Source organism: Hyla sarda, chromosome 6 (genome assembly GCF_029499605.1).
Source record: "Hyla sarda isolate aHylSar1 chromosome 6, aHylSar1.hap1, whole genome shotgun sequence".
NCBI lineage: Eukaryota > Metazoa > Chordata > Amphibia > Anura > Hylidae > Hyla > Hyla sarda.
The window spans coordinates 191,622,540-191,647,455 of record NC_079194.1 but is presented as its reverse complement, the minus strand read 5'-3'; the positions used below and the strand labels follow the sequence as shown (position 1 = coordinate 191,647,455).

The 24,916-nt window shown below is 40.8% G+C and overlaps 1 protein-coding gene across 1 annotated transcript in view; it reads right to left on the bottom strand.

Annotated features, from left to right (window-relative positions):
* Nucleotides 1-24,916, bottom strand: part of LOC130276564 (cadherin-8) — a 415,905-nt gene that overhangs the window by 205,828 nt on the left and 185,161 nt on the right. Inside the window, exon 4 of the mRNA XM_056526106.1 lies at nucleotides 2,659-2,778. Within this exon, the coding sequence (XP_056382081.1) occupies nucleotides 2,659-2,778 (120 nt within the window). The remainder of the gene's footprint in view (nucleotides 1-2,658; nucleotides 2,779-24,916) is intronic.

Below are 24,916 nucleotides of genomic sequence, written 5' to 3'. Positions count from 1 at the left end.
CCCTGCCCATATGTGACAGCTAGTTATTAAGGTGTATAAATAAAAAACTGTGGTCTACCGGACTTTCTACATCATGTAAGACTATTGATATGAGAAAATGTACAGTGTTTTACAATAAACATATATTTTCCTTGTGATAACTCTCACTTAAGATTTCCTAGAATTCTTTGTTTGTTTTTCATTTTCCGTATGTTAATATTTCAGGCTAAAATAGTCTGCAGCTAATAAATTGATATTTCTATTTTTGTGGTCGTTGGTTGACATTTGACATTTACTATGGTGATTGGTCAAATTCTTGGAACATTCCTACTATGCTGCACATTCCATCCACTCCATGTCATCAGATGCTTATCTAGTTTGTTCTCTTAGACAAGGCATTTATTAGATTTTAACAAGCATTGCAAAGAATCAAGTAGCAATGTATTACACTATCCAGCTTAAGATCATTGACCTTTCAATAATTGTCTGCTACTTCTAATTCTCTGAGTGTATCTATCTACTACCCAGAAGGCTAATTACCATTAAAATAGTCTCCTCGTGCCTAAGTGTTTATCTGCTTGATTAGTTTGGACAAAAAAATGGTCCTTTGGAACTTTTTTGATATGTAGGTTCAAGCCTTTAGAAAGCAGTGTATGAGTTGAGGTGACATGGGTGACATGTCCGATTTAAAGTATGTTCACACATACAAAAGAAACTGTTTTTGATATAGAAAATGTATAGTGTTCTGAAGCAAAATCAGCATGGTCTCACTGCTCAAAACTCTGCTCCTGTTGATTTTTTTGGGAAGAAAGTGAAATGCGCTAAAAAGAAGTGACATGTCAGTTCTGGGTTCACACAATTTCATTTTTTTCTGCGAGTATTCAAGTTTACACACCAATTTTCCCTTAAAAATGCATCAGCACTTATTTTGTTCCCACCTTTTCCAGGATAATTTGTGAGTTGAAATATGTGCAACATTTTGCGATGTGTGTACCCAGCCGTAGACTAAATGATATTGAAACTACTCAACAAGCTTATTGACAGACACATCACTAATAGCTTCTGATGGTGGTTTGCACCACCTTTGGCGATTATGTTCAGTTGGACTGTATGCTCAAATAAATGAAACTGTATATTGATTCAATTGTATTGAAAAGCATAGGCTGTGTAGTACAAAAATAAATGGAAACTATCATCTGTTTTATCCTACCAAAATCCTGAGTAGCATGAAACTGGTTAAGGTATCAAGATTCAGAAAAACTATGAATTACTTGGGTTTAGTGTAGATGAACTGGCACTCAGATTTCCTTTAGGATAGGGTCACACAAAACATGTACACAGCATAGTTCAGGCTGCGCAAAATACGCTGCACAGCTGAAAATATGCTGCATATTCTTCTGTTAGCTGACACACAGGACGACTGGGCAACACCTAAGGGGAGATTTATCATTGCTTTTAGAGCATTTTTTTTGTCTACATTTTGGCGCAGTTCAGGCGTAAGCAGCATATTTTGAGACTTTTAATGCGTCTTTTGATATAGACAGTTTTACTCTTTTTGCCTACCCGTAGAACTTTTTCTTTTTGACCATGAGGTGGTCACGTATTCATCATTTGCGACTTTTGTCAACAGTCGCTATTTTGTACGCAAAGGTACTTTTTTAGGCGTAACTCTACACCACCTACCAGTAGGTGTGAGAATCACTTCTACTTCTACTCTGCAATTCAACCTTTAACCTCTTGTGGATGACAGCGTCCCACTCGCTATGACACGCGCTCAGGAGCTGGGCGCGGGTCATCGCTGGGTGGTCCTGGTGGTGCCACCGGGACCCATCTCTAATGCCAGACATCACCAATCACGGTGATGCCCGGCTTTAACCCCTTAGACACCACAATCAAATTTGATTGTAGCGTCTAAAATGCAAGTAAAAATGTCCAGGCAGCTCTGTGAAAGTAAATAATAACACCTAACCTGCCAAATTCAAGACCCGGGAAAGTGTCTACTTCCCTCCCTCACAAGTGTTTAGAAAAAGCGTATGTGGTAGAGCTTTCCCCACCACAAAATTCATCATCCTGCTGCACCATCTTGATAAATAAGATGCATACTAGTCAAACCCAACACCCAAATAAACAAGGGAAAATAGCTCTACCGTAGACATTATTTGATAAATCTGGGCCCTTGTGTGTGCAGTGAGGTTTAGAGGCGAGCAGTGCATCAATGTAACTGTGACATGTGTCCCGCCTCCAAACCTCACTAAACACACAGGGCTGCCTCCGCGTGGCTAACAGAAGAATACAAAGTGTATTTCCTACTGTGCAGGGTATTTTGCACAGCGTCAAATACTCTGTGTATACGTGGTGTGTGACCCATCCCTTAAACTTACATACATACTGACCAGCCAAATATATGCAAATGGACAATGTTTGGGTATACACTAGACTACTATGGACACGTTAATTGCATATGTTAGGAGGGTACTAGCATGGTGTGAACCTCACCCTGACTGAGTTAGATAGTACCTATAGGGAATATACAGCACTACCACCAACCAATGTTCAGCTTCTTTTTGACATATCATGAAGGATATTTGTTGGAAATCCTACAATGTTTTGTTAAAATGCAGTAAATACTTATTGTTCAATGGGACACTTCTGTTTGGGATCATTATATTATAGACATACCTGTATGAGGATCAATGGAAAAATAAGGTTGGCCTTCTAATATACTGTAAACCAGTTTTGCGCTGTTTCCATACACTGGGTCATCTGCATCTGTTGCTGTTACTTTGGTGACTGAAGTTCCTGTGAAAAAGAGACAAAACAGGTGAATTATTATTGTGTGGGTTTAATGTTCTATCTGAAATGATGTTACATAATTTTTTTGTTTTTTTGATTTTGTTTTTTATTATTAAACAGAAGAATTGTTTAAAATAATTGCTTCTATGGTGAACAAATCATAGATGGAGTTTTTTTTTTCAAGAAGAGAAAAACTGTCATCAATCTATTTATCTGCATGAGGATACTACAGATGGCCTTCATGACAAAATAGATTTATTTTCATAAATGGTCATTAAAGAATATATAGCCCCTTGAAAGAATATTAATCTTAACAGCCATTATGGGTAAAGATGTATTTTTTTTTATTTTTTTTTGAAAGCTGTACGATTTATTAGACTTATTGAGCAGGAATAATCCTCCCTATTAGACATAAGACATGGTTTTATTAGGGCATTATTGATTAGTTAAAGGTGCGAGTTTTTATAATGATTATTAATGATTATTGACATTGACTAGATTAACAAATGTCAGTCAGAAATTAAATATTTTGAAACACTCAATTTTATGTTGAGCAGTAAAGGTAAAAACTCAGATAAAATAGTTTTCCAAGAAATCACTTATTCTATAGGGGCTATTTGTTTTTTAGATAGATGCCTTTGAGGACTTTAGGTACAATCTGATTTCAATATACAAATATATTAATGGATAGTACAGAGATCTGAGATCTATTTATGTGTTTTTTTTAAGTGCTCAAAGTGTTGGATAATTGACATGTCATGTCGGTATGTTTATGGTAATACTTTCTTTTAACTTTTTACATTGAAAATGTTGTGTGAGGGCTTATTAGTTGAAGAATAAGTTGATGTCTTTAATGGTACCATGTACTTTTTGAATTCTGCATTGCTGTGTATTATGTCTGTCCGTGTCACACTGACAGGCAGAGCTTTATTGACCTTTGTAGTGGCCAGACTGGATGCCATCCTCAGACCTCTGGTTGTTACAGGGTGCAATCATGTTGTACGATGGCTATGGAAAACAGAGGAAACTACATTACTCTGTCATCTTACTAGATTTTGTGGTCACACTGACAACAGCATCCAAAAGGTAAACTGTCAGGATAAGAGGACAGCTCCATTCCTGACAATTTTGGAAGGAGCCTGGCAACATGACATATGGTTTTAGTTTTGCATGTAACTGTACATCAACAAGTAGGAACCACTTAAAAAATATATATATAAAGTTTCCTTGAGCAAGAACACTTTAATAAGACATATGGAAAGGCACTGTTTTAGCAGGGCAACTAGTTAACCCCTTAAGGACCAGGCCATTTTATACCTTAAGGACCGGAGCGTTTTTTGCAATTCTGACCACTGTCACTTTAAACATTAATAACTCTGGAATGCTTTTAGTTATCATTCTGATTCCGAGATTGTTTTTTCGTGACATATTCTACTTTAACATAGTGGTAACATTTTATGGTACCTTGCATCCTTTCTTGGTGAAAAATCCCAAAATTTGATGAAAAAAAATGAAAATTTTGAATTTTTCTAACTTTGAAGCTCTCTGCTTGTAAGGAAAATGGATATTCAAAATAAAACATTTTTGGGTTCACATATACAATATGTCTACTTTATGTTTGCATCATAAAATTTATGAGTTTTTACTTTTGAAAGACACGAGAGGGCTTCAATGTTCAGCAGCAATTTGGAAATTTTTCACAAAATTTTCAAACTCGCTATTTTTCATGGACCAGTTCAGGTTTGAAGTGGATTTGAAGGGTCTTCATATTAGAAATACCCCATAAATGACCCCATTATAAAAACTACACCCCCCAAAGTATTCAAAATGACATTCAATAAGTGTATTAACCCTTTAGGTGTTTCACAGGAATAGCAGAAAAGTGAAGGAGAAAATTCACAATCTTCATTTTTTACACTAGCATGTTCTTGTAGACCCAATTTTAGAATTTTTGAAAGGGGTAAAAAGGAGAAAATTTTTACTTGTATTTGAAACCCAATTTCTCTCGAGTAAGCACATACCTCATATGTCTATGTTAATTGTTCGGCGGGCGCAGTAGAGGGCTCAGAAGGGAAGGAGCGTCAAATGGTTTTTGGAGGGCATGTCACCTTTAGGAAGCCCCTATGGTGCCAGGACAGCAAAAAAAAAAACACATGGCATACAATTTTGGAAATTAGACCCCTCAGGGAACGTAACAAGGGGTAAAGTGAACCTTAATACCCCACAGGTGATTCACGACTTTTGCATATGTAAAAAAAAAAAAAAATGTTTTACCTAAAATGCTTGGTTTCCCAAAAATGTTACATTTTTAAAAAGGATAATAGCAGAAAATACCCCCCAAAATTTGAAGCCCAATTTCTCCCGATTCAGAAAACACCCCATATGGGGGTGAAAAGTGCTCTGCTGGCGCACTACAGGTCTCAGAAGAGAAGGAGTCACATTTGGCTTTTTGAAAGCAAATTTTGCTCTGGGGGCATGCCGCATTTAGGAAGCCCCTATGGTGCCAGAACCGCAAAAAAAAAAACACATGGCATACCATTTTGGAAACCAGACCCCTTGGGGAACGTAAAAAGGGGTAAAGTGAACCTTAATACCCTACAGGTGTTTCACGACTTTTGCATATGTTAAAAAAAAAAAAATTACCTAAAATGCTTGGTTTCCCAAAATTTTTACATTTTTAAAAAGGGTAATAGCAGAAAATACCCCCCAAAATTTGAAGCCCAATTTCTCCCGATTCAGAAAACACCCCATATGGGGGTGAGAAGTGCTCTGCTGGCGCACTACAGGTCTCAGAAGAGAAGGAGTCACATTTGGCTTTTTGAAAGCAAATTTTGCTCTGGGGGCATGCCACATTTAGGAAGCCCCTATGGTGCCAGAACCACAAAAAAAAAACACATGGCATACCATTTTGGAAACCAGACCCCTCGGGGAACGTAAAAAGGGGTAAAGTGAACCTTAATACCCTACAGGTGTTTCACGACTTTTGCATATGTTAAAAAAATATATATTTTTTTACCTAAAATGCTTGGTTTCCCAAAATTTTTACATTTTTAAAAAGGGTAATAGCAGAAAATACCCCCCAAAATTTGAAGCCCAATTTCTCCCGATTCAGAAAACACCCCATATGGGGGTGAGAAGTGCTCTGCTGGCGCACTACAGGTCTCAGAATAGAAGGAGTCACATTTGGCTTTTTGAAAGCAAATTTTGCTCTGGGGGCATGCCACATTTAGGAAGCCCCTATGGTGCCAGGACAGCAAAAAAAACACATGGCATACCATTTTGGAAACTAGACCCCTCGGGGAACGTAACAAGGGGTAATGTGAACCTTAATACCCCACAGGTGATTCACAACTTTTGCATATGTAAAAAAAAAAAAAAAATTACCTAAAATGTTGGTTTCCCAAAAATTTTTGATTTTTAAAAAGGGTAATAGCAGAAAATACCCCCCATAATTTGTAACACAATTTCTCCCGAGTACGGCGATACCCCATATGTGACCCTTAACTGTTGCCTTGAAATACGACAGGGCTCCAAAGTGAGAGCGCCATGCGCATTTGAGGCCTAAATTAGGGACTTGCATAGGGGTGGACATAGGGGTATTCTACGCCAGTGATTCCCAAATAGGGTGCCTCCAGCTGTTGTAAAAGTCCCAGCATGCCTGGACAGTCAGTGGCTATCTGGCAATACTGGGAGTAGTTGTTTTGCAACAGCTGGAGGCTCCGTTTTGGAAACAGTGGCGTACCAGACGTTTTTCATTTTTATTGGGGAGGGGAGGGGGGCTGTGTAGGGGTATGTGTATATGTAGTGTTTTTTACTTTTTATTTTATTGTGTGTTAGTGTAGTGTAGTGTTTTTAGGGTACAGTCGCACGGGCGGGGGGGTTCACAGTAGTTTCTCGCTGGCAGTTTGAGCAGCGGCAGAAAATTTGCCTCAGCTCAAACTTGCAGCCGGATACTTACTGTAATCCTCCGCCCATGTGAGTGTACCCTGTACGTTCACATTGGGGGGGGGGGGGGGAACATCCAGCTGTTGCAAAACTACAACTCCCAGCATGTACGGTCTATCAGTGCATGCTGGGAGTTGTAGTTTTGCAACAGCTGGAGACACACAGGTTATGAAACACCGAGTTTGACAACAAACTCAGTGTTTTGCAACCAGTGTGCCTTCAGCTGTTGCAAAAGCTACAACCCCCAGCATGTACATACAGCGGAAGGGCATGCTGGGTGTTGTAGTTATGCAACAGCCGGAGGCATACTACTTTGGCTGGGGATGCTGGGGATTGTAGTTATGCAACAGCTGGAGACACACTGGTTTGCTACTTAACTCAGTGTGCCTTCAGCTGTTGCAAAACTACAACTCTCAGCAGTCACCGACAGCCAACGGGCATGCTGGGAGTTGTAGTTATGCAACCAGCAGATGCACCACTACAACTCCCAGCATGCCCTTAAGCTGTTTGTGCAAGCTGGGAGTTGTAGTTACACAACAGCTGAAGGTACACTTTTCCATAGAAAGAATGTGCCTCCAGCTGTTGCAAAACCATAAGTCCCAGCATGCCCATAAGTGCATGCTGGGAGTTGTGGTGGTTTGCCTCCTCCTGTTGCATAACTACAGCTCCCAGCATGCCCTTTTTGCATGCTGGGAGCTGTTGCTAAGCAACAGCAGGAGGCTGTCACTCACCTCCTGCTGCTGCTTGATCGCCGCACAGGTCAGTCCCGCCGCCGCCGCCGTCGTTGCTCCTGGGGCCCCGATCCCTACATTAACGCCGGGGATCGGGGTCCCCAGCACCAGGGGTGCACGTCCCGCACCCGCTCACGTCCTCCGGAAGAGGGGCGGAGCGGGTGCGGGAGTGACACCCGCAGCAGGCGCCCTGATTCGTCGGACGGTAATCCGGCCGACGAATCAGGGCGATCATGAGGTGGCACCAGTGCCACCTCACCCCTGCAGGCTCTGGCTGTTCAGGGCCGTCTCTGACGGCCCCGATCAGCCAGTAATTCCGGGTCACCGGGTCACTGGAGACCCGATTGACCCGAAATCGCCGCAGATCGCTGGACTGAATTGTCCAGCGATCTGCGGCCATCGCCGACATGGGGGGGCATAATGACCCCCCTGGGCGATATGCTGCGATGCCTGCTGAACGATTTCAGCAGGCATCGGGCACCGGCTCCCCTCCGGCTAGCGGCAGGGGGCCGGGAAAGGACAGGACGTACTCCTACGTCCTCGGTCCTTAAGGACTCGGAAATGGGGGCGTAGGAGTACGTCCATTGTCCTTAAGGGGTTAAATAAAAAAAATGTGTTATTAAATATACCTACTATAAAAGAAAAATATCTAGCATAATTTTTCCTCTATTATGCATACAAATCTGTAAATCATGTTAGTTATAGACAACCTAATTAAATAATACAAATACATATTAACAATACAAAAATAAAAAATAAAAAATAAACAATAATAATAATAATAATAATAATAAAAAAAGAGACAAGCTAATCAAAGTTGACAAAGTTGCATTTTTCTGCCCTCAAAAGTGCATACCACGTACCTACATCTAAGTAGTGTACAATTTTGTACCTGTTAATCTGTCAAGGGCCTACATACTGTGAAATTTACCAAAGAAAATTTCAAAATCTGATTTTTCAGGGACCAGTTCAGTTCTGAAGTGGAATTGAAGGGCATGTATGTTAGATAACCGCATAAATCACCCCATTTTATAAACTGTACCCCTTAATATAGTCAGAATGACATTAAAGAAGTTCATTAACCCTTTCGGTGCTTCACAGAAATGAAAGCAAAGTGGAGGCTGAATTTTAAAATTTCGTTTTTTTGCAGATTTTTCATTTTTATCCATTTTTTTCTGTAACACAGTAGGTATTGACAAATAAATACAACTCAAGATTTATTCCCTGAATTCTGAAGTTTTTAGAAGCATCCCATATGTGGCCTTTGTGCGCTACGTGTCTCTCATGCAGGCCTCAAACATGAAGGCGTGCTGTGTAGATTTTTGGGCGTCCTTTTAGTTTAGGGATATTTTGTTGGCATCATATAAAGTTGCAGAGGCCTTGGGGTGCAAAAATATTTTTTGGGAGACAAGTTGATGCTTTCATTGGTACCATTCTGGGGTACATGTGACACTGGTATACATAAAAAAAATCTATTCTGCAGTGTTTTTTTATTAAAAAAAATTAGGTTGTGCGTCATGCGACATGCGATACCAAATGTATATACTTTTTAAAATATTTTAGTTCATTTATAGCATAAAAACTATTTTTGTAAAAAAATTCATGTTTGCAAGTCGCCGTATTCTGTGAGCCATAACTTTTTTATTTTTTCACTGACGCAATTGTGTGAGGACTCTTTTTTGTGTGACATGATGATGTTTTGGGAGGGACTATTTTGGTGTGTGTGTTCGGGTGTTATATATATATATATATATATATATATATATATATATATATATATATATAACATTTATTTAATTATTTTTTCATTTTATTTTTCACATTTTTTATTTACATTTTTTTCACATTTTAATTTTTTTCCACTTTTTTATTTCTTTTTCACTTTTTCACTTTACTTTTTTTTTACTGTTATACACACAATTCAATGGAGTATACATATGTACTACATAGAATTTTGCCTATGTCTGTCAGTACTGACAGCCATAGGAAATATCAGTCCTCCGGGTGTCATGGCAACCGTCAGCACTCTGCTTTCACTTTGCAGAGCGCCGATGGTGACAGAGGGAGCTCCCTCCATCTGTATCTCTAATAGACGCCGCGGTCACAGTGACCGCAGCGTCTACAGGGTTAACTCAGGATCGGAGCGGGGCTCCGATCCTGAGTGCTGCGGGCTGCCTCCCCCAACTGGGACCCCCTCACCACCGATCGCTTCACTGAATGAAGCAACGGAGGAGAGGGGGAAGGAGGAGACCCCCGCCAGATCCCTGCTTTCGGTTCATCTGAACTGACGGACCAATAGCAGCGATCGCCGGCCGGGGACCGCTGTGATTGGTCCCTGGCCGGCTTCAGGGAGGCCCTGCTGTGTAGCACAGCAAGTTTCATTAAACTGTCACAGCGCATGGCGGAGCTGTGACAGTTTATTTCCATCAGGTACAGGTACCTGACGTTACATTAAGTCACCACTGATCATCAGGTACATGTACCTGATTTTGCATAAAGGGGTTAAAGCGTACTGTAGCGCATTTTGTTGCCCTCATAAGTTATTACCACATACCTACATCTAAGTAGTGTACAATTTTGTACCTGTTAATCTGTCAAGGGCCTACATACTGTGAAAGTCAGGCAAAAGTAATCACCAACTGGTGTTTTACTCCAATACGTTTTTTTAAAGTGTACTGTAGCGCATTTTGTTGCCCTCATACGTTATTACCACGTACCTACATCTAAGTAGTGTACAATTTTGTACCTGTTAATCTGTCAAGGGCCTACATACTGTGAAATTCCAAGCAAAAGTACTCACAGGCTGGTGTTTTACTCCAATAAGTTTTTTGAAAGCATTACTGTAGCACATTTTTCTGCCCTTAAAAATGCATACCACGTACCTACATCTTAGTAGTGTACAATTTTGTACCTGTTAATCAGTCAAGGGCCTACATACTGTGAAAGTACAAGCAAAATTAGTCACCGGCTGGTGTTTTACTCCAATAGTTTTTTTGTTTTTTTTTACTTACTGTAGCGCATTTTCCTGCCCTCAGAAGTGCATACCACATACCTACATCTAAGTAGTGTACAATTTTGTACCTGTTAATCTGTCAAGGGCCTACATACTGTGAAAGTCCAGGCAAAAGTAATCACTGGCTGGTGTTTTAATCCAATACGTTTTTTTTAAATATACTGTAGCACATTTTCCTGCCCTCATGAGTGCATACCACATACCTATATCTAAGTAGTGTAAAATTTTGTACCTGTTAATCTGTCAAGGGCCTACATACTCTGAAAGTCCAAGTGAAAGTACTCACAGGCTGATGTTTTACTCCAATAGTTTTTTTTTTTTTAAAGCTTACTGTAGCACATTTCCCTGCCCTCATAAGTGTATACCACATACCTATATCTAAGTAGTGTACAATTTTGTACCTGTTAATCTGTCAAGGGCCTACATACTGTGAAAGTCAAAGCAAAAGTACTCACCAGCTGGTGTTTTACTCCAATAGTTTTTTTTAAAAGCTTACTGTAGCGCATTTTCCTGCCCTCAGAAGTGCAAACCACATACCTACATCTAAGTAGTGTACAATTTTGTACCTGTTAATCTGTCAAGGGCCAACATACTGTGACATATTGTACTCCCCTCATATACGTACTAAGTATGTCAGGCAGAGAAGTTCCAGGACATGCACAGAGGAGTGCAGAGGAATGTAGGAGACCTACATTCATCAGGCGCAGGCAGAGACCGTAGCAGACTAGGGGCGAGTGGCAGCAGGAGTTGCAGCACGAGGCCTGAGCTCCCAGTATCGGCTAGAGGTTGTGTCTCGACAAGCAACCCATCTGCCGTCATCGATTGGTTAACACGGTCATTCACTTTATCACAAGTGACATCTGATACCCCCAGTCAACAGTCAGTGGGTTCCTCACAACCCTCAGTTGGCATGGCCCGGGAGCAGTCCCTGTCCCCCCATTGCCTTTGTCCTAAGCTGTTCCCTCTCCTAAAGAAGTATCTTATGCTGTGGGTTCAGCTCCACTATTCAGTGAGGACGATCTAATAGAAGACAGTCAGCAGCTCCTGCCCAGCCAAGAAGCAGAGGAGACATCCTCTGCTAGGCGGGCAAGTAGTGACGAGGAGAGTGACATGGGAGGCGGTGTTGCCAGCGTTCAGGGTCCTGAAGCAGATATTAGTGACGTGCAGACACTTGTTGATGATGATGAAGCCGATCGCAATTTGGAGCTGGGTGCCGAAGATGCTTCATCATCATCAGGAGAAGAGAGTTGCAGGTTGCTCGTGAGGCAGCAGCTGAGCCAACAAGGTGGTAGCATAGTTGGCAGTCAGCATGGTGGCAGAAGTGGAAATTCTGGAGCCAAAAGTGTCCGGGGGAGACCACCTGCTTCACAGCAGCCTACCTTCCTGGGAGGTAGTGGAAAAGGGGTTCCTGGAGATGGCGGCAGTAGCAGTCAATTAGTGTGGACTGTTGGTGGGAAAATTAGCTACTCGGCGGTGTGGCAGTTTTTCATCGAACATCCGGAGGAGGTTAATATAGCCACATGCGGGATGTGTTGGCGAAGGTGAATCATAGCCAGGGTCCCAATGTTGGCAACACGGCCCTCCGTTAACATATGCTGTGCCACCATAATGCATCCAGGGAGAACTGTGGCTCCGATGTAGTGGTCCAGCCTGCTGCATCACCCAGTGGCACGCCGCTCCCTCTTTCAGCCAGCCAAGGCTCCACCACCTCAGGTGAAGGGAGCTGTGTATCATACCCTACTTCTGTCACTCTAGCTCCTTCTACTTTTAGTCAGCCATTCCGCCAGCAATCCATCAGCGAAGCTATGTCCAAGAGACAACAATATGCACCCACTAATCCAATGGTGCAGAAGCTGAATGGGCTCCTGTCCAAGTTGCTGGTGCTGCAGTCCCTCCCTTTTCAAGTGGTGGACTCTGCACCTTTCAGAGAACTGATGGTTTGTGCCATGCCGAGTTGGAGAGTGCCAAGCCATCAATTATTTGCGAAGAAGGCAGTACCAGCCCTGCACAATTTTATGGAAGAGAAGTTGGGCCAGTCCTTGAGCCTGTCAGTGTGTACCAAAGTGCACTGCAGCGCCGACATCTGGAGCTGATACTATGGTCAGGAACAATACATGTCCTTTACGGCTCACTGGGTGAATGTGGTTCCTGCAAAGCCACAACACCAACACGCCGCTTCCTCCTCCATGCTCTCAGGCCGTTGGTCCTGTGATTGTGTGACTCAGTCTACTCATCCTCCACCGTGTCCTCAGCCTCCACTGCCCAGACAAGTCTCAGTACCCTTTCAGCATACCATGTGTGCAGGGCACGGCGGTTTCACTCTGTTCTTCACATGGTTTGCCTTGGCAAACAGAGTCACACAGGGGAGGAATTGTTAAAAGTCATTCATAAATAAATCGGAGCATGGCTTACTCCACGAAAACTGGAAATGTGAACCATGTTGACTGACATCGGGAAAAACATCTTGTCTGCGCTGCGACAGGGAAGGCTGAGCCATGCGCCCTGCATCACACAACAAATCCCCGGGGATTCTAGGTAAAAAAAATGCAAGCAACAACTTTTAGGGATGCTCCCCCAAAGGGGTTAACTCTAAAACTTGAACTCCCCCCTGTTTAAAACTTCAAGGTTTTATTAAATCACTTAAAATAAAACAAATAGAGAATAAATGAGTGTTTGGTGAATATTAAAAACATGACCTGTGCTCAGCTGGTTAACTCTGTGTGTCCACTAGTGTGTCAAATCTCCACTCTTAATTTATAGCTTTTAGCTGTGGACATACACTTGTATATGCGCTGGCTTTATGGTCGCTATTTAAAATAAGATGCTAACCATCCGCCCCCCGACGTTTCGTCAGCCCACGCTGACTTTATCAAGGGAGTCCAGCTAATGGCCGTAATCACGGAATCCCGTCCTTATTTGTACTCTGTTGGTGACGTTTTTAGTGAGCGCTTCACAAGCGTATCACTTTGGTCCAATTGTATCCTGCCACGTATGTGCCGGCTGTTTCTGCCCAATGACAGCCTCTCACGTGCTCTCACTACGTGTTGGCGTCATAGGTCATGTATGTTATGCGTGGCGTATACGCAAGAACTTAAGTTCTCTTTTTTTTTCTATTTTGTCTCACAATGATTTTTTTTTCCATTTTGCCATAAATTTTTTGGGTAAAATGACTGACTTCATTAAAAAGTAAAATTTGTGGTGCAAAAAATAAGCCATCATATGGATTTTTAGGTGCAACATTTTAAGAGTTATGATTTTTTAAAGGTAAGGAGGAAAAAACAAAAATGCAAAAATGGAAAAACCCCGGGTCCCTAAGGGGTTAATCTTACCGTTGTGAGGCCCTATGGTCTTGTCAGGCTGTTGCCACCTCCAGATTGGGTCGTTCTGCCACTATATGGTCTCCTCATGCTGCCGCCAATTCCAGGCTGTGTCATTCTGACAGATTATGGTCTCCTCATGCTGGTGCCACCTCTAGTCTCTGTCATTGTGCCACCATGTGACTCCTTGTTAGATTGAGTTTTGCGGTCATACAGTATTAGTTCAAAGTTAACACCGGGACATTAAACTTGAGAATCTTATATAAATCTTGCATTTAAATTTAAATAAATCAATGTAATCCTTTCAAGTCTGAGGCCTTATGGTTGTCGACGTCATTTTACCTGTGGGATTATCACAAGAATCCAATGAAACAACTTGGAACCGTAACTGATTAAATGAAACATTCACACTATCACAGTTAGGGGGGCACTGAGAGGCAGGGGCTGGAACAGGTGATATCTCACCTGGCGGAGGACCGCCAGCTCGATGCTCACCAGAATGGGTACTCAAAAAATGTAAATAAATTCAAATTAAATAAAATAAAATAAAAATTACATAAAAATCTCTTTATTCTCTTCAATTTTGACACCTTATGGTCTCCCTGCTGCCACATCGATGCTCTGCAGCAGTGATTCTACTAGCCTGTAATGCCTGTAATCTGCATGTCATACTGAATAACAGTATTATTTCACTACGCCAGCACACTATGCGTGTTAGCACAAGGCACATTGCTCTACACCAATATTGAGGCTTCTCAGTAGACTAGAAACAGCCATTTTTAATTGTGATTTGCCGCAAAAATATTAGACCCGAACCAAATTTTATTGAAAATGTTTTCAAAAGTTTGCTCATCTCTAATAATAATAATAATAATAAAAAAGTTAAAACCAAATATATCAGTGATTGAGCAACTAGCTAAGGTATTTGGAAACATCTTACAAAAATGTGGCCTACATTGAACCTGGTGATTACTGAAGATATGTAGCTCTTGATGTAAAGTTTTTTGTTTTGTGGTGTGTTTCTTTGTTTGGTTCTATGTAATATGGATGTGCGGATTTTCCCCAATCACTTTCTCTAAGGCATTATAGCACTCTTGACCCTCTATTTTATCTCCCCTTTGGCATCATATGGATATCTGTGATATTGATAATTTGAAATGACAATGAATTGATTATATTAAATTAAATAGAATTTTCCTGCAAACCTGTTACCTATAAGGGCATACCAAAAAAGGGACGTCTCCTCTCTCACTTCTGCCCAGCATCAACCAAAACAAAGAAACCAATAAAAAGAATTTCTGAGGCAGGCTTAAGTTTTACCCAATCACCCATTCATTTAAAGGGAAACTTTTAATATCTCATTTCTCTAGTGATAACCACTGATCACGACAGGTTTACATGACATGAAGAGTTAGAAAGCAATATACTGTAAACTGTATTATGTTCAGCAAGTCTTCCTTGTTTTGCTGTGCATGCAGACCCTTAGGATTTCCAGTAAACTGAGAAGAAATCAATTTATAGAATATTGAGAAAAGGCCCCATATCTACCTTCTCAAAGAAAACGTTTTTCAAAAGTTTTTTAAAGAGGTTCTCCGGTGCAAAACATCTTATCCCCTATCAAAAGAATAGGGGATAAGATGTTAGATCACTTGGGTCTTGCCGCTGGGGACCACAGCGATCTATGGGCTGGCAGCAGTGGCGTCCAGAACATGGGAACGTGGAGCTCCAATATTTGTGATGTCACTCCACGCCCCCTCCATTATTGTCTGTGGGAGGAGGCATGACGGATAGTATCAATGTGCATGTTGTTTGAAGAAGTGCCAGGTTGGCACAAAACCGTGCAGTCCTACCAGCACCCCTGCCTGCCTCTATCTCTGCCCTCCCTTGCTTTGATGTGTACCCAGATGTACCTCTTGGAATAATGGAATAAAGAGAAGTTTGCTGCAGCATGGTGAGTTGCCAAGTCTTCTTTCCTTTATGTTGCATTTAAGGAGGTCTGTGTGTGTCCACTCGTGACTGCAGATTTCCAGCTGGCAGCAGGGAGATCGCTCTGCAATAACTCCGTGTGTATCATCAGCACATCCGCGGCTTCAAATACGCTGTGGATGCGCTTCCATGTGAACGTACCTTCTATGTAGATTTGTAATATACATTTGTTAAAAAAAATTGTATATTTTTGTCCCTGCAGCTATTGCCTGTATGTTTCTGTGGGGAGTCCAAATACTGAAAGTGTGGGCAGAAAAGCAGGGCTTCCAGCTCACACATCAGGATGATTGACAAGCCAAGAGCCTGTAGAGAGCCTGCTTGTTCTGCCCTCACTTCCTGTAAGTGATCTCACAGAGATACACAGGCAACAGCTGCAGGGACAGCATTTTTTCACCCAAAAATATACACATTTTTTAACCAATGTATATGACAAATTTACATATAATGGTATTATCTACATCATATTAAAAGTTTTTGTTAATGACAGGTACACTTTAAGATCTGTTTTTTGTTTGTTTGTCTATTTAAGGAAAACTGTCAGATATTTTCTCCCACACTATCCACAGTACTGGTGGATAGTGCGGGAGACGCTGATTAAAAGGAGCCCTACCTTACTCGGATCTGCCCGGCCGTTCGCCCGCAATTGTAGTTTTATTCTATGTGTATATCTTGCTGTTACTGGCAAGGGTGGGGCTTCTGCAGGTTAATTGGCACTAATCTAAGCGCCGCTTATGAATATTCATCCCCTGTCCCTCCAGCTCTCCCTCTCTTTGCCGCTCCTAACTGGAGGAACGGGGGATGAATATTCATAAGCGGTGCTGATGTCAGTGCCAGTTAGCTGCAGAAGCCCCGCCGTGCCAGGTACAGCAAGATTTCCACATAAAACTACAATTGCGGGCGAATGGCGGGTGGATCCGGGCAAAGCAGGGCTCGTTTTAATCAACGTCTCCCGCACTATCCACCAGTACTGTGGATAGTACGGGAGAAAATATCTGACAGTTTTCCTTTAATACTGAAAGAAGCTTTACGATTTACAACTCAGTCCTTTTATATGTTGTCTTTTAATGGTACTGTCCTAGTCGGAATCTGAATTCAACTCTCTACTTCGACCCTGACCTCTGTTATTGCTTTTCAGCAGAATGTCACAAGCAATAGAAGAAGTGGTAGAAGAAGTGTCAACCACAGGGACTGTTGCATAATTATCTTGGTGCTATCATGTCTTAGAAAACCAGTCTACGTATAATTATCCATCAGTACAGGCCAGTATTAACATTTCTATGTACACTGTACTTATAATGCATGAATTTTCCATGTATGGCTTCAGAAAATGCTGAGCGTGTGAATCCAGACAAAACTATTTTATGTAGATTTTTTCATTCTCTGGTGATTAAATGTATAAGAAAGCTACTGTACTGATGCCCTCAAAGGTCATATAATAAAATTCCTATTCATCTTACGGAGGCTTGAGGGAAACTGGATGAATGATGAAACATTCATTTATGTAAGAGTGTAAAATATACAGAAAAAAATTGAAATTGAAATCTGCAAACAAAAAAACACTAATGAAGGTTGAATCCCCACAGTTTTATTGTTGTACAGTAGAATTGCATTAACATTTTCTTGGTGACTCCAAACTATGTAAAAACTTGCCATAGCACGTGTCAAACCCTATGCATTTCTACCTGTCTAAGTTTTCATTAAGCGTTTCTATTAAAAGGGGCTGTTTGTGTGAGGTATTACAAATTAGCTCCATTTACTTCAATGTAACCGAGCTGCAATACCACTTACAACCCAAGGACAGGAGTGGCACTGTTTTTTGAAGAAATCAGATCTGTTTTTGTATCCCTGTGTAAACTCTTTAACCTATTGGCTACAATCACCATATGTTTAGGCCAGATATGCACAGAGACAATATAGCATGGACTTAAAGGGGTACTCCACTGCTCAGCATTTGGAACAAACTGTTCTGAATGCTGGAGCCAATGCTGGGAGCTCATGATGTCATAATCCCCTCCCATAGACTTGCAATGAAGGGGTTGGGCTATGACATCATGAGCTCCTGGTGCTGGCTCCAGCGTTCGGAACAGTTGGTTCCAAACGCTGAGCATCGGAGTACCCCTTTAAGGAAGGTTAGAACTAGGTAAGAGGCTCCCTCTGTCATAAAATGTTCCCCAAATTGATGATTCTTGGGATACCAAGGGGTTATCATGATAGATAAAAGCCTAATGAAGCCCCCATCCTGCCTCCAAATTTTGTTTTCAAACAGTGAGTGCACTGACGGACACTTTTTCATAGACTTTCAGTGTGCACAATATTAGATTAAAAATACAAACAAATTGTATTCCTATTTTATAGATGTATGTTATTATTCATTTTACACTGTGTGAACATAGCCTTACTCTCACTTAGTAACACCTGCTATGTAAACTAGGGATTGGGTCAATATTCAATTTATTATCATCCAAGGAGATGATTGTAATGAAAGGTAACAGCTCTATTGTAAACCTGGAGCAAAAAGACAATTAAAAATAGATAATGGTGGTACATTATCTCAGCTTCTGCTCCCTCCACCCTCTACCAGCACAGTGACTTCTGGACGTGTTAAAGTGCATGTCCACTATAGTCTCTGTGAGAAGTCAATGGTTTATTTTTAGATTTATTTTCATTATTGCCGAATGCAAAATATTTCCTACTGCTGTTGTAGCAGATCTTAAATTTAACAGTATTATTGTTTGCTCTGGGGGTAAATATTTTTCCAAAAAGAAGTAATCATTTTGAAAGCCTACCACAAATGTAATATCATCCTTTTCACCCTACATTGTCGGTAGCATGGCTTACAGGAATTTAGGATCATATTATGAACTATTCCTGTTGTGAGATATTTTACCATGTCAATTCTTTTTCTGCATAATTCTGTTTAAAACAGGAATTATATCCACCATAATTCCACTATCCATCACCCATGATAATTCTCATGCCCGAGAAAATAATTGTAATTGATAATTCTTAAAACAAAGAATTGGTCTTTATTTGAAATGTAGCTTTTTTCAAGGATGTAAACAGTATCAAATATTTTACAATATGTGAGTTCTGATAGAATTTTATATTTACATTGCAAACATTCAAATATGTGGAAATTATGTCCTACTACTAAATCATCAACATATTCCAGGCAACTTTTAGCCATAGTGAAATATCAACATGTTTAAAGGGATATTCAAGGATTTTGTTTTATTTGACTATGCAACAGGGCTGTAAAGTTAGTGTAGTTCATGATATTGTGTCTGTACCTGTGTTTCATGGTGGTCTAGCAATTCCTGTGATTTTTGCCCCAAAATGAGCGTCGCCTAAGGTTTTCCTGGTTGCAGTGCAGCCCGAGACATTACATCACTTGTCAGGTGTTCAGAAGGAGCCTGTCTTTGCTTCAATGGGTAGAGCGACCACTGGGTGGGAGGGAAATCCTTCTGCAGTGAATTGTAGGTTTACAACAGCTGGAGGTACCCTGGTTAGAAAACACTGGTCTATTGCACTGAAGGGAGCTCAGGTGTGTTTCAATGGGTGGGAAGGTTGATGTGTGGGGAGAAGAAAAGTGACCTCACTCTTAAAAACAAGGAATTATAGGTCTTGTAGTTCAAGGGAGGGAACTTCAACAGGAAATATTCAGTTCACAAAAGGATTTCAACAGCATTCTGGTTGACTCAGAACATAACTGTTTAGCTCCAAAACAAGCAAGGATCCCACCTAAGCATGTCCATTACTGTCTGGCAGGTAAGTACTTAAATCACCTTATGGTGGATAACACCTTTAAGATGACAGCCAGTTAGGTCCCAGGCTAGTATATTCCCTTATTCAGAAGGCTCCTGTTTACTCTCTTCAAGTTCTTTAACCAAAATATATCCTTTAGGCAAGGATAGTCTCTTCACTTGCTTCACTTAAAGGAGTTGTCCAGTTTAGTAAAATATATCTCCTATTAAAAAAAGATAGGGGATACGTGTCAGATGGTGGTGGGTCTGACCACTAGGACCCCTGCAATCTACTACCCAGCACCCCATCCCCTCCCATGCACAAACTGTGTTGACCAACACACAAACTTGTGGTCAACACATTCACTTCATGCATCTCTATGGCGTAGATACACAAGTACTGCACTTCAGCTCTTCCATAGATATGCATGGAGGGCATGTGTCTTCCCGCTCTGTGCACAACTGTAGATAAAGTTTAAAAAAACAACAACACAGGGTGCGCCTCTAGTGACAGCTGCTAGGGTTTGCTGATAAAGTTAAAAATGTTTGGGTCCTTACCCTTAGGTGTAGTGTCTGGAAAGAGAGATGCAGGAAAGCCGCCACGCGGAACTCCCGGGAATGACATCAGCCAGTCCGGTAAAGACACAATACCATACAATGGAAAATGATTCCCCTGAATGAAGGCGCTTTTCCCTATGGATATAATAAGGATGTTAATACTATGTCCTTATTATATACATTGGGAGAAGCCCCTTCATTCAGGGGAATCACTTTCCATTGTATTGCTCTGTGCACAAGGAGAGCCATAGCGCCACACAGGAGATCGAAGGGGGTCCCAGCAGACAGACCCCCACCATTTGACACTTATCCCCTATGCTTTTGATAGGAGATACATTTCCCAAAACTGGATGACCCTTTTACATCCCTAAGCATTCACATAAGGGGAAATGTATTACCCCTGTATGCCATTTTTTTTTTTTGCACAAACACTTTTTTTCACCCTTTTTAGTCTGCCCACACCACTTTTCTGGAAAGTGGGTGAAGCTTATAGGGAGGGTGTGGCTTCCCAAAGCCCAGCAGAATTACAATCACTTATGTCAGAACCTGGTATAAGTTATGCTAGAAATCTAGACCACTTTTCCAGTACCATAACACAGCCAAAGTAGGTGCAGGAGCATTGAGGTGTCCGCCTCCTCAAGTGTATTTTACATAGGGTTAAATCACTGGAGCACCCCTTTAGGATGAAGTAATGTTTGTATGTCCCTTTTAATAGAAATGTATAAAAAAATAATAATAATACATTGAATATATATTCCTCTGACAAAGTATGTTGCAAATCCATCATGTAACTTTCAGCATCTGTGTATCACTACTTTATATGAGGCTCCTGTACAGTCCAGGCCTGACGCTCGGGTTCTCATTTCAGGGACGCTTTGCTGTTAGATATGTCAATTTACAAGTATTGTGAGCAGAACACTCTGTACAGAAACAGGCCACTCTAGCAATTTACAGCGCTGAACTGCTGAAAGGCTCTGTACTTAGCAGTTTTTATTGAACTGATGGGATGAAGAAGGACAAAGGTTCTTTTAATACAAAATACAATGAACAGAGGATGCCAAGGTAAAGCATTTCTAGATTTAATTATTAGCAATGTAAAATTGTCATAGATATCATGGCATGACAATGCATTTGCTTATGTCTATATACATATCTATATATATATATATATATATATATATATACACATATATATATATATATATAGAGAGAGAGAGAGAGAGAGAGAGAGAGAGAGAGAGAGAGAGAGAGAGAGAGAGTTCATGAAGAGTTTGGTGTCTTTATTCTCTCCAAACTAGCGACGTTGTGGCCGGCTCACTCAGCCAACGGCTGGGTGAGCCGGCCGAAATGTCGTTCGTTTGGAGTGAATAAAGACACCACATTCTTCACAAACCTGGAGTGCCGCTGTTTCTACTTTCCTATATCAAGTTTGGATCTCTGACCCAGATCAACAACGGGAGGCACCCACGCATACCAACACCAGGAGTGCTGCTTTCCTCTCTCTCTCTCTATATATATATATATATATATATATATTTACAGTATATTCCTTATTATAGTTTCTTTTTGCTTTGCTTGTAAAATAAACTGTTACATTCTGATTGATGACCTGATGGGGGTGTCTAGAACAATCTCTTCCCCTTTCCAGGCAGGAATCAGGCTTGCCAACACTGTATTCTAGCCAAATGGTCCCATGGGTTGTACAAAGCTGAGGGCCTTAGTGTATAGTTCCTGTAATAACAATGCTTTCCTGCTGATTAAACACATTGGAAAAAAATAAAATAATAAAAAATAACATAGGTAAAGCGTATTACACTCTTAAATGGCTGGCCTGGAGTAAAGCCTATTAATATTTCATGGTCGAATTGCAGTCTGTTTACATAGCATGCTGCAATGGGAAATATCCTGTGTTCCTGAGTGACATCATTTAACACCTCTTTTCTTTAGAAAAGTGCTGCGCACGTGGAGAAAATATTTTCCTTATAAAATATTAAGCAAACCTCTTACATAGGAGTCAGTTTACACAGTATGAGGTAAACAGGGTTCTGTTTGTTAGTCTGCTGCATATTCCATCAATTTGTGTTGTGACCTAAGACAAAGTCTGTTCCTGCATTGTGATAGATTGAGAGATAATGAAACATTATTATTGATGTTGTGGAATATCTTGTCTAGCCTGTAATGCACATGTTTTCCAGGGCCGGTGGCATCTGTAACCTTAACTGCAACCTTTGATCTAGCAAACACATCAATTTTATTGCTCTGGTAAATTTCTTTGTTATTTGTATAAAAGCTTTGTAAAGAAAAGCCGAGTGTTAATGGAGAGAGTCTAGCATTGTGTTAGGAGTCTATTTTTAAAGCTTATAGGGGGTGAAATTGTACATTCGTAAGTTATAATCTAAGTATTTATAGAACTGTACCTAAAACACCTGTGCTCAATGGACCTTCCTCCAAAGAAAATGTTTTGCTACCAAATGTGGAAGCTCTAATCTCTGTATTGTTTACATGTGCCTAAATGCCATCATTTTAGAGATGACCTATCATTCTCTTTTTAAGCCACAGAAACAAAAGACAGACAGCGCTCCGTAGTGCATTAACCAAGAGGTACACTGGGGGGGGGGGGGGGGGGTCCTCCGGCAAAGTGAACACTTACCCCAGAAGTTTACACTCCCCAAGTGCAAAAATGGATCTGAGTATGGAAATTAACAAGTGACTGCAACCTTTCCACGTCCAAATAAATACAATCTTTAGAAAAATCCTCCAGTGGCAATGCGTTTCACAGTACAACTGCTTCATCAGGCCTGATGCCTGATGAAGCAGTTGTACTGTGAAACACGTTGCATCATGGGTGAATAGACGCCAGTTGCCTTTTACTATTGTGTTCAGCGCCTTGCATCCCATCGACCACTGGAGGATTTTTCTAAAGATTGCATTTTAAGCCAGAGGGAAGCCTATACTGGACATAACAGTCAAGAAGCAATGGCATGATCCACTGTGCGGCAGCATAAGAATACAACGAGAGATAAAGAAATCTAGCGGGACATTTATCATTATTTGCTTTGGTAAGAAAGTTCTGTAGTCATTTTATTTTATTTTTTTGCTTTAGTTTTGCTTATGTGCTGCATATTTATTATACTGTCACAGGGGGTTGATAAGTTTGGAGCACAAAAACAAAACAAAAAATCACAGCTGTGACTTTTTTACGACTTTTTAACCACTTAACGATGCAGGACGTAAATGTACGTCCTGGTGAGGTGGTACTTAACGCACCAGGATGTACAGTCCTTAAGCCCAAAATGGGCTGAGCCCTTAAGGGGTTAAATTTGCTCACATACAAGAGGTTTGTGCTCCAGGTCAGACCTGGAGCAGACTTGCAACTTTTCACAAGGGGTTTGCGACTTTTTTTTTTTTTTTTTTGCCTACATATGACTTTCACACATCATAAATACCTGACCACTGCAAAGTGAAAACTGAAATTTGCTTAGGTAAGGCTGTTTGTAACTTTTTGCTTACCCTTTTTGTTTAGGCGACTTTTTGTGCACCCCGAAGTAAGCAAAAAAAAAAAGGGTCTTAATATTTTGCTAAATGTCCCCCTAAATATTAATTTTGAGTCTAATTTTGCTAATCTGCAATTTTTTTTTCTAAAATTGTTTACCTGCAATTGTTTACATAAAGGTTAACATTGTGTGAATTATAATATTGTGTATAAAGTCGATTCACCTCTAACTACCTCTAACTTCATCTCTAACTACAGTCCAGATACACTGGGTGACAATTGAAAGTTAATAAGAAAATAGAGTGTTACAGATGTTACAAATAGGACACACTGGGGGAGATTTATCAAAGGATTTAGACTGGTTTTTCTTGTCTAAATTTGTCGCACAGAAAGTTGCAGTCTAAATCTGTGCGACTTTTCTGCGACTTTTGCTCTAGAGGATTTTTAGAACATGATGCATGCAAGTCTATTTTAGACTGAAATGCATTGAAAAATGCATTGGTGCTGAATTTATCAAAAGCGACTTTTCAGCGACAAGTCGCATAGGCTGAAAGTACGCCGAAATGTCAGACCATGTTGGAGCAGGTTTAAATATAGCCTAAAGCATAGAACATGCAGTTTGTGCACAGAATTTATCAAGAGCTGTGCGCCATTTGATAAATTAGGTGCACAATAGACCAGACTAACCCTCTGTAGTTTGGTCTATATTGATGCGGGACATAGACAACTTTGATAAATATCCCCCACTGTGTACACGTCTTAATCTGACTAACTTGTAAGGCAAGTGCACTGCTTTTATGGATCTCTATTAGTTATGTTCTCCTTGTAAGTGTAAGGCCAGGTTCACATTGACGTTGTCTTCCATCCTGTTCACAGTCCGTGGTGTTCCAACCTGTTTCAGGGTGTTCCCACCCTTTTCAGGGAGGAATCACAGTTCTCATAAAATATGTCAAACCAATAGGATGAACAGGTAGAATCTGTTGGAAAGGCGTCAGGGAGCATTAAGAAGTGGAAGAACAGCAACAAAATATAAAGCAAAATAAAACTAAAACTCATTACCAGAGAGTCGTCATGCACAATACCAGCTGCGTTAGAACAATGTCAAACTACCATAACAAGGGCAAGTGCAAAGAAAGGTGACATTTTGTCAAGCAGGGAGTGGAGAAACAGCAGTCTGTAGACCCCTAGTTTCAAAACAAGAGAAATTGAAAAAATTCATGTGTCCTGTAGAGAAATCCAATCCAAGACTAAAGCCCTTAAAGGAGTACTATGCCCCTAGACATTTTATCCCCTATCCAAAGGAGAGCATATAAGATGTCTGATCACAGCGGTCCGATCTCCCTGATGCACCTGGCATT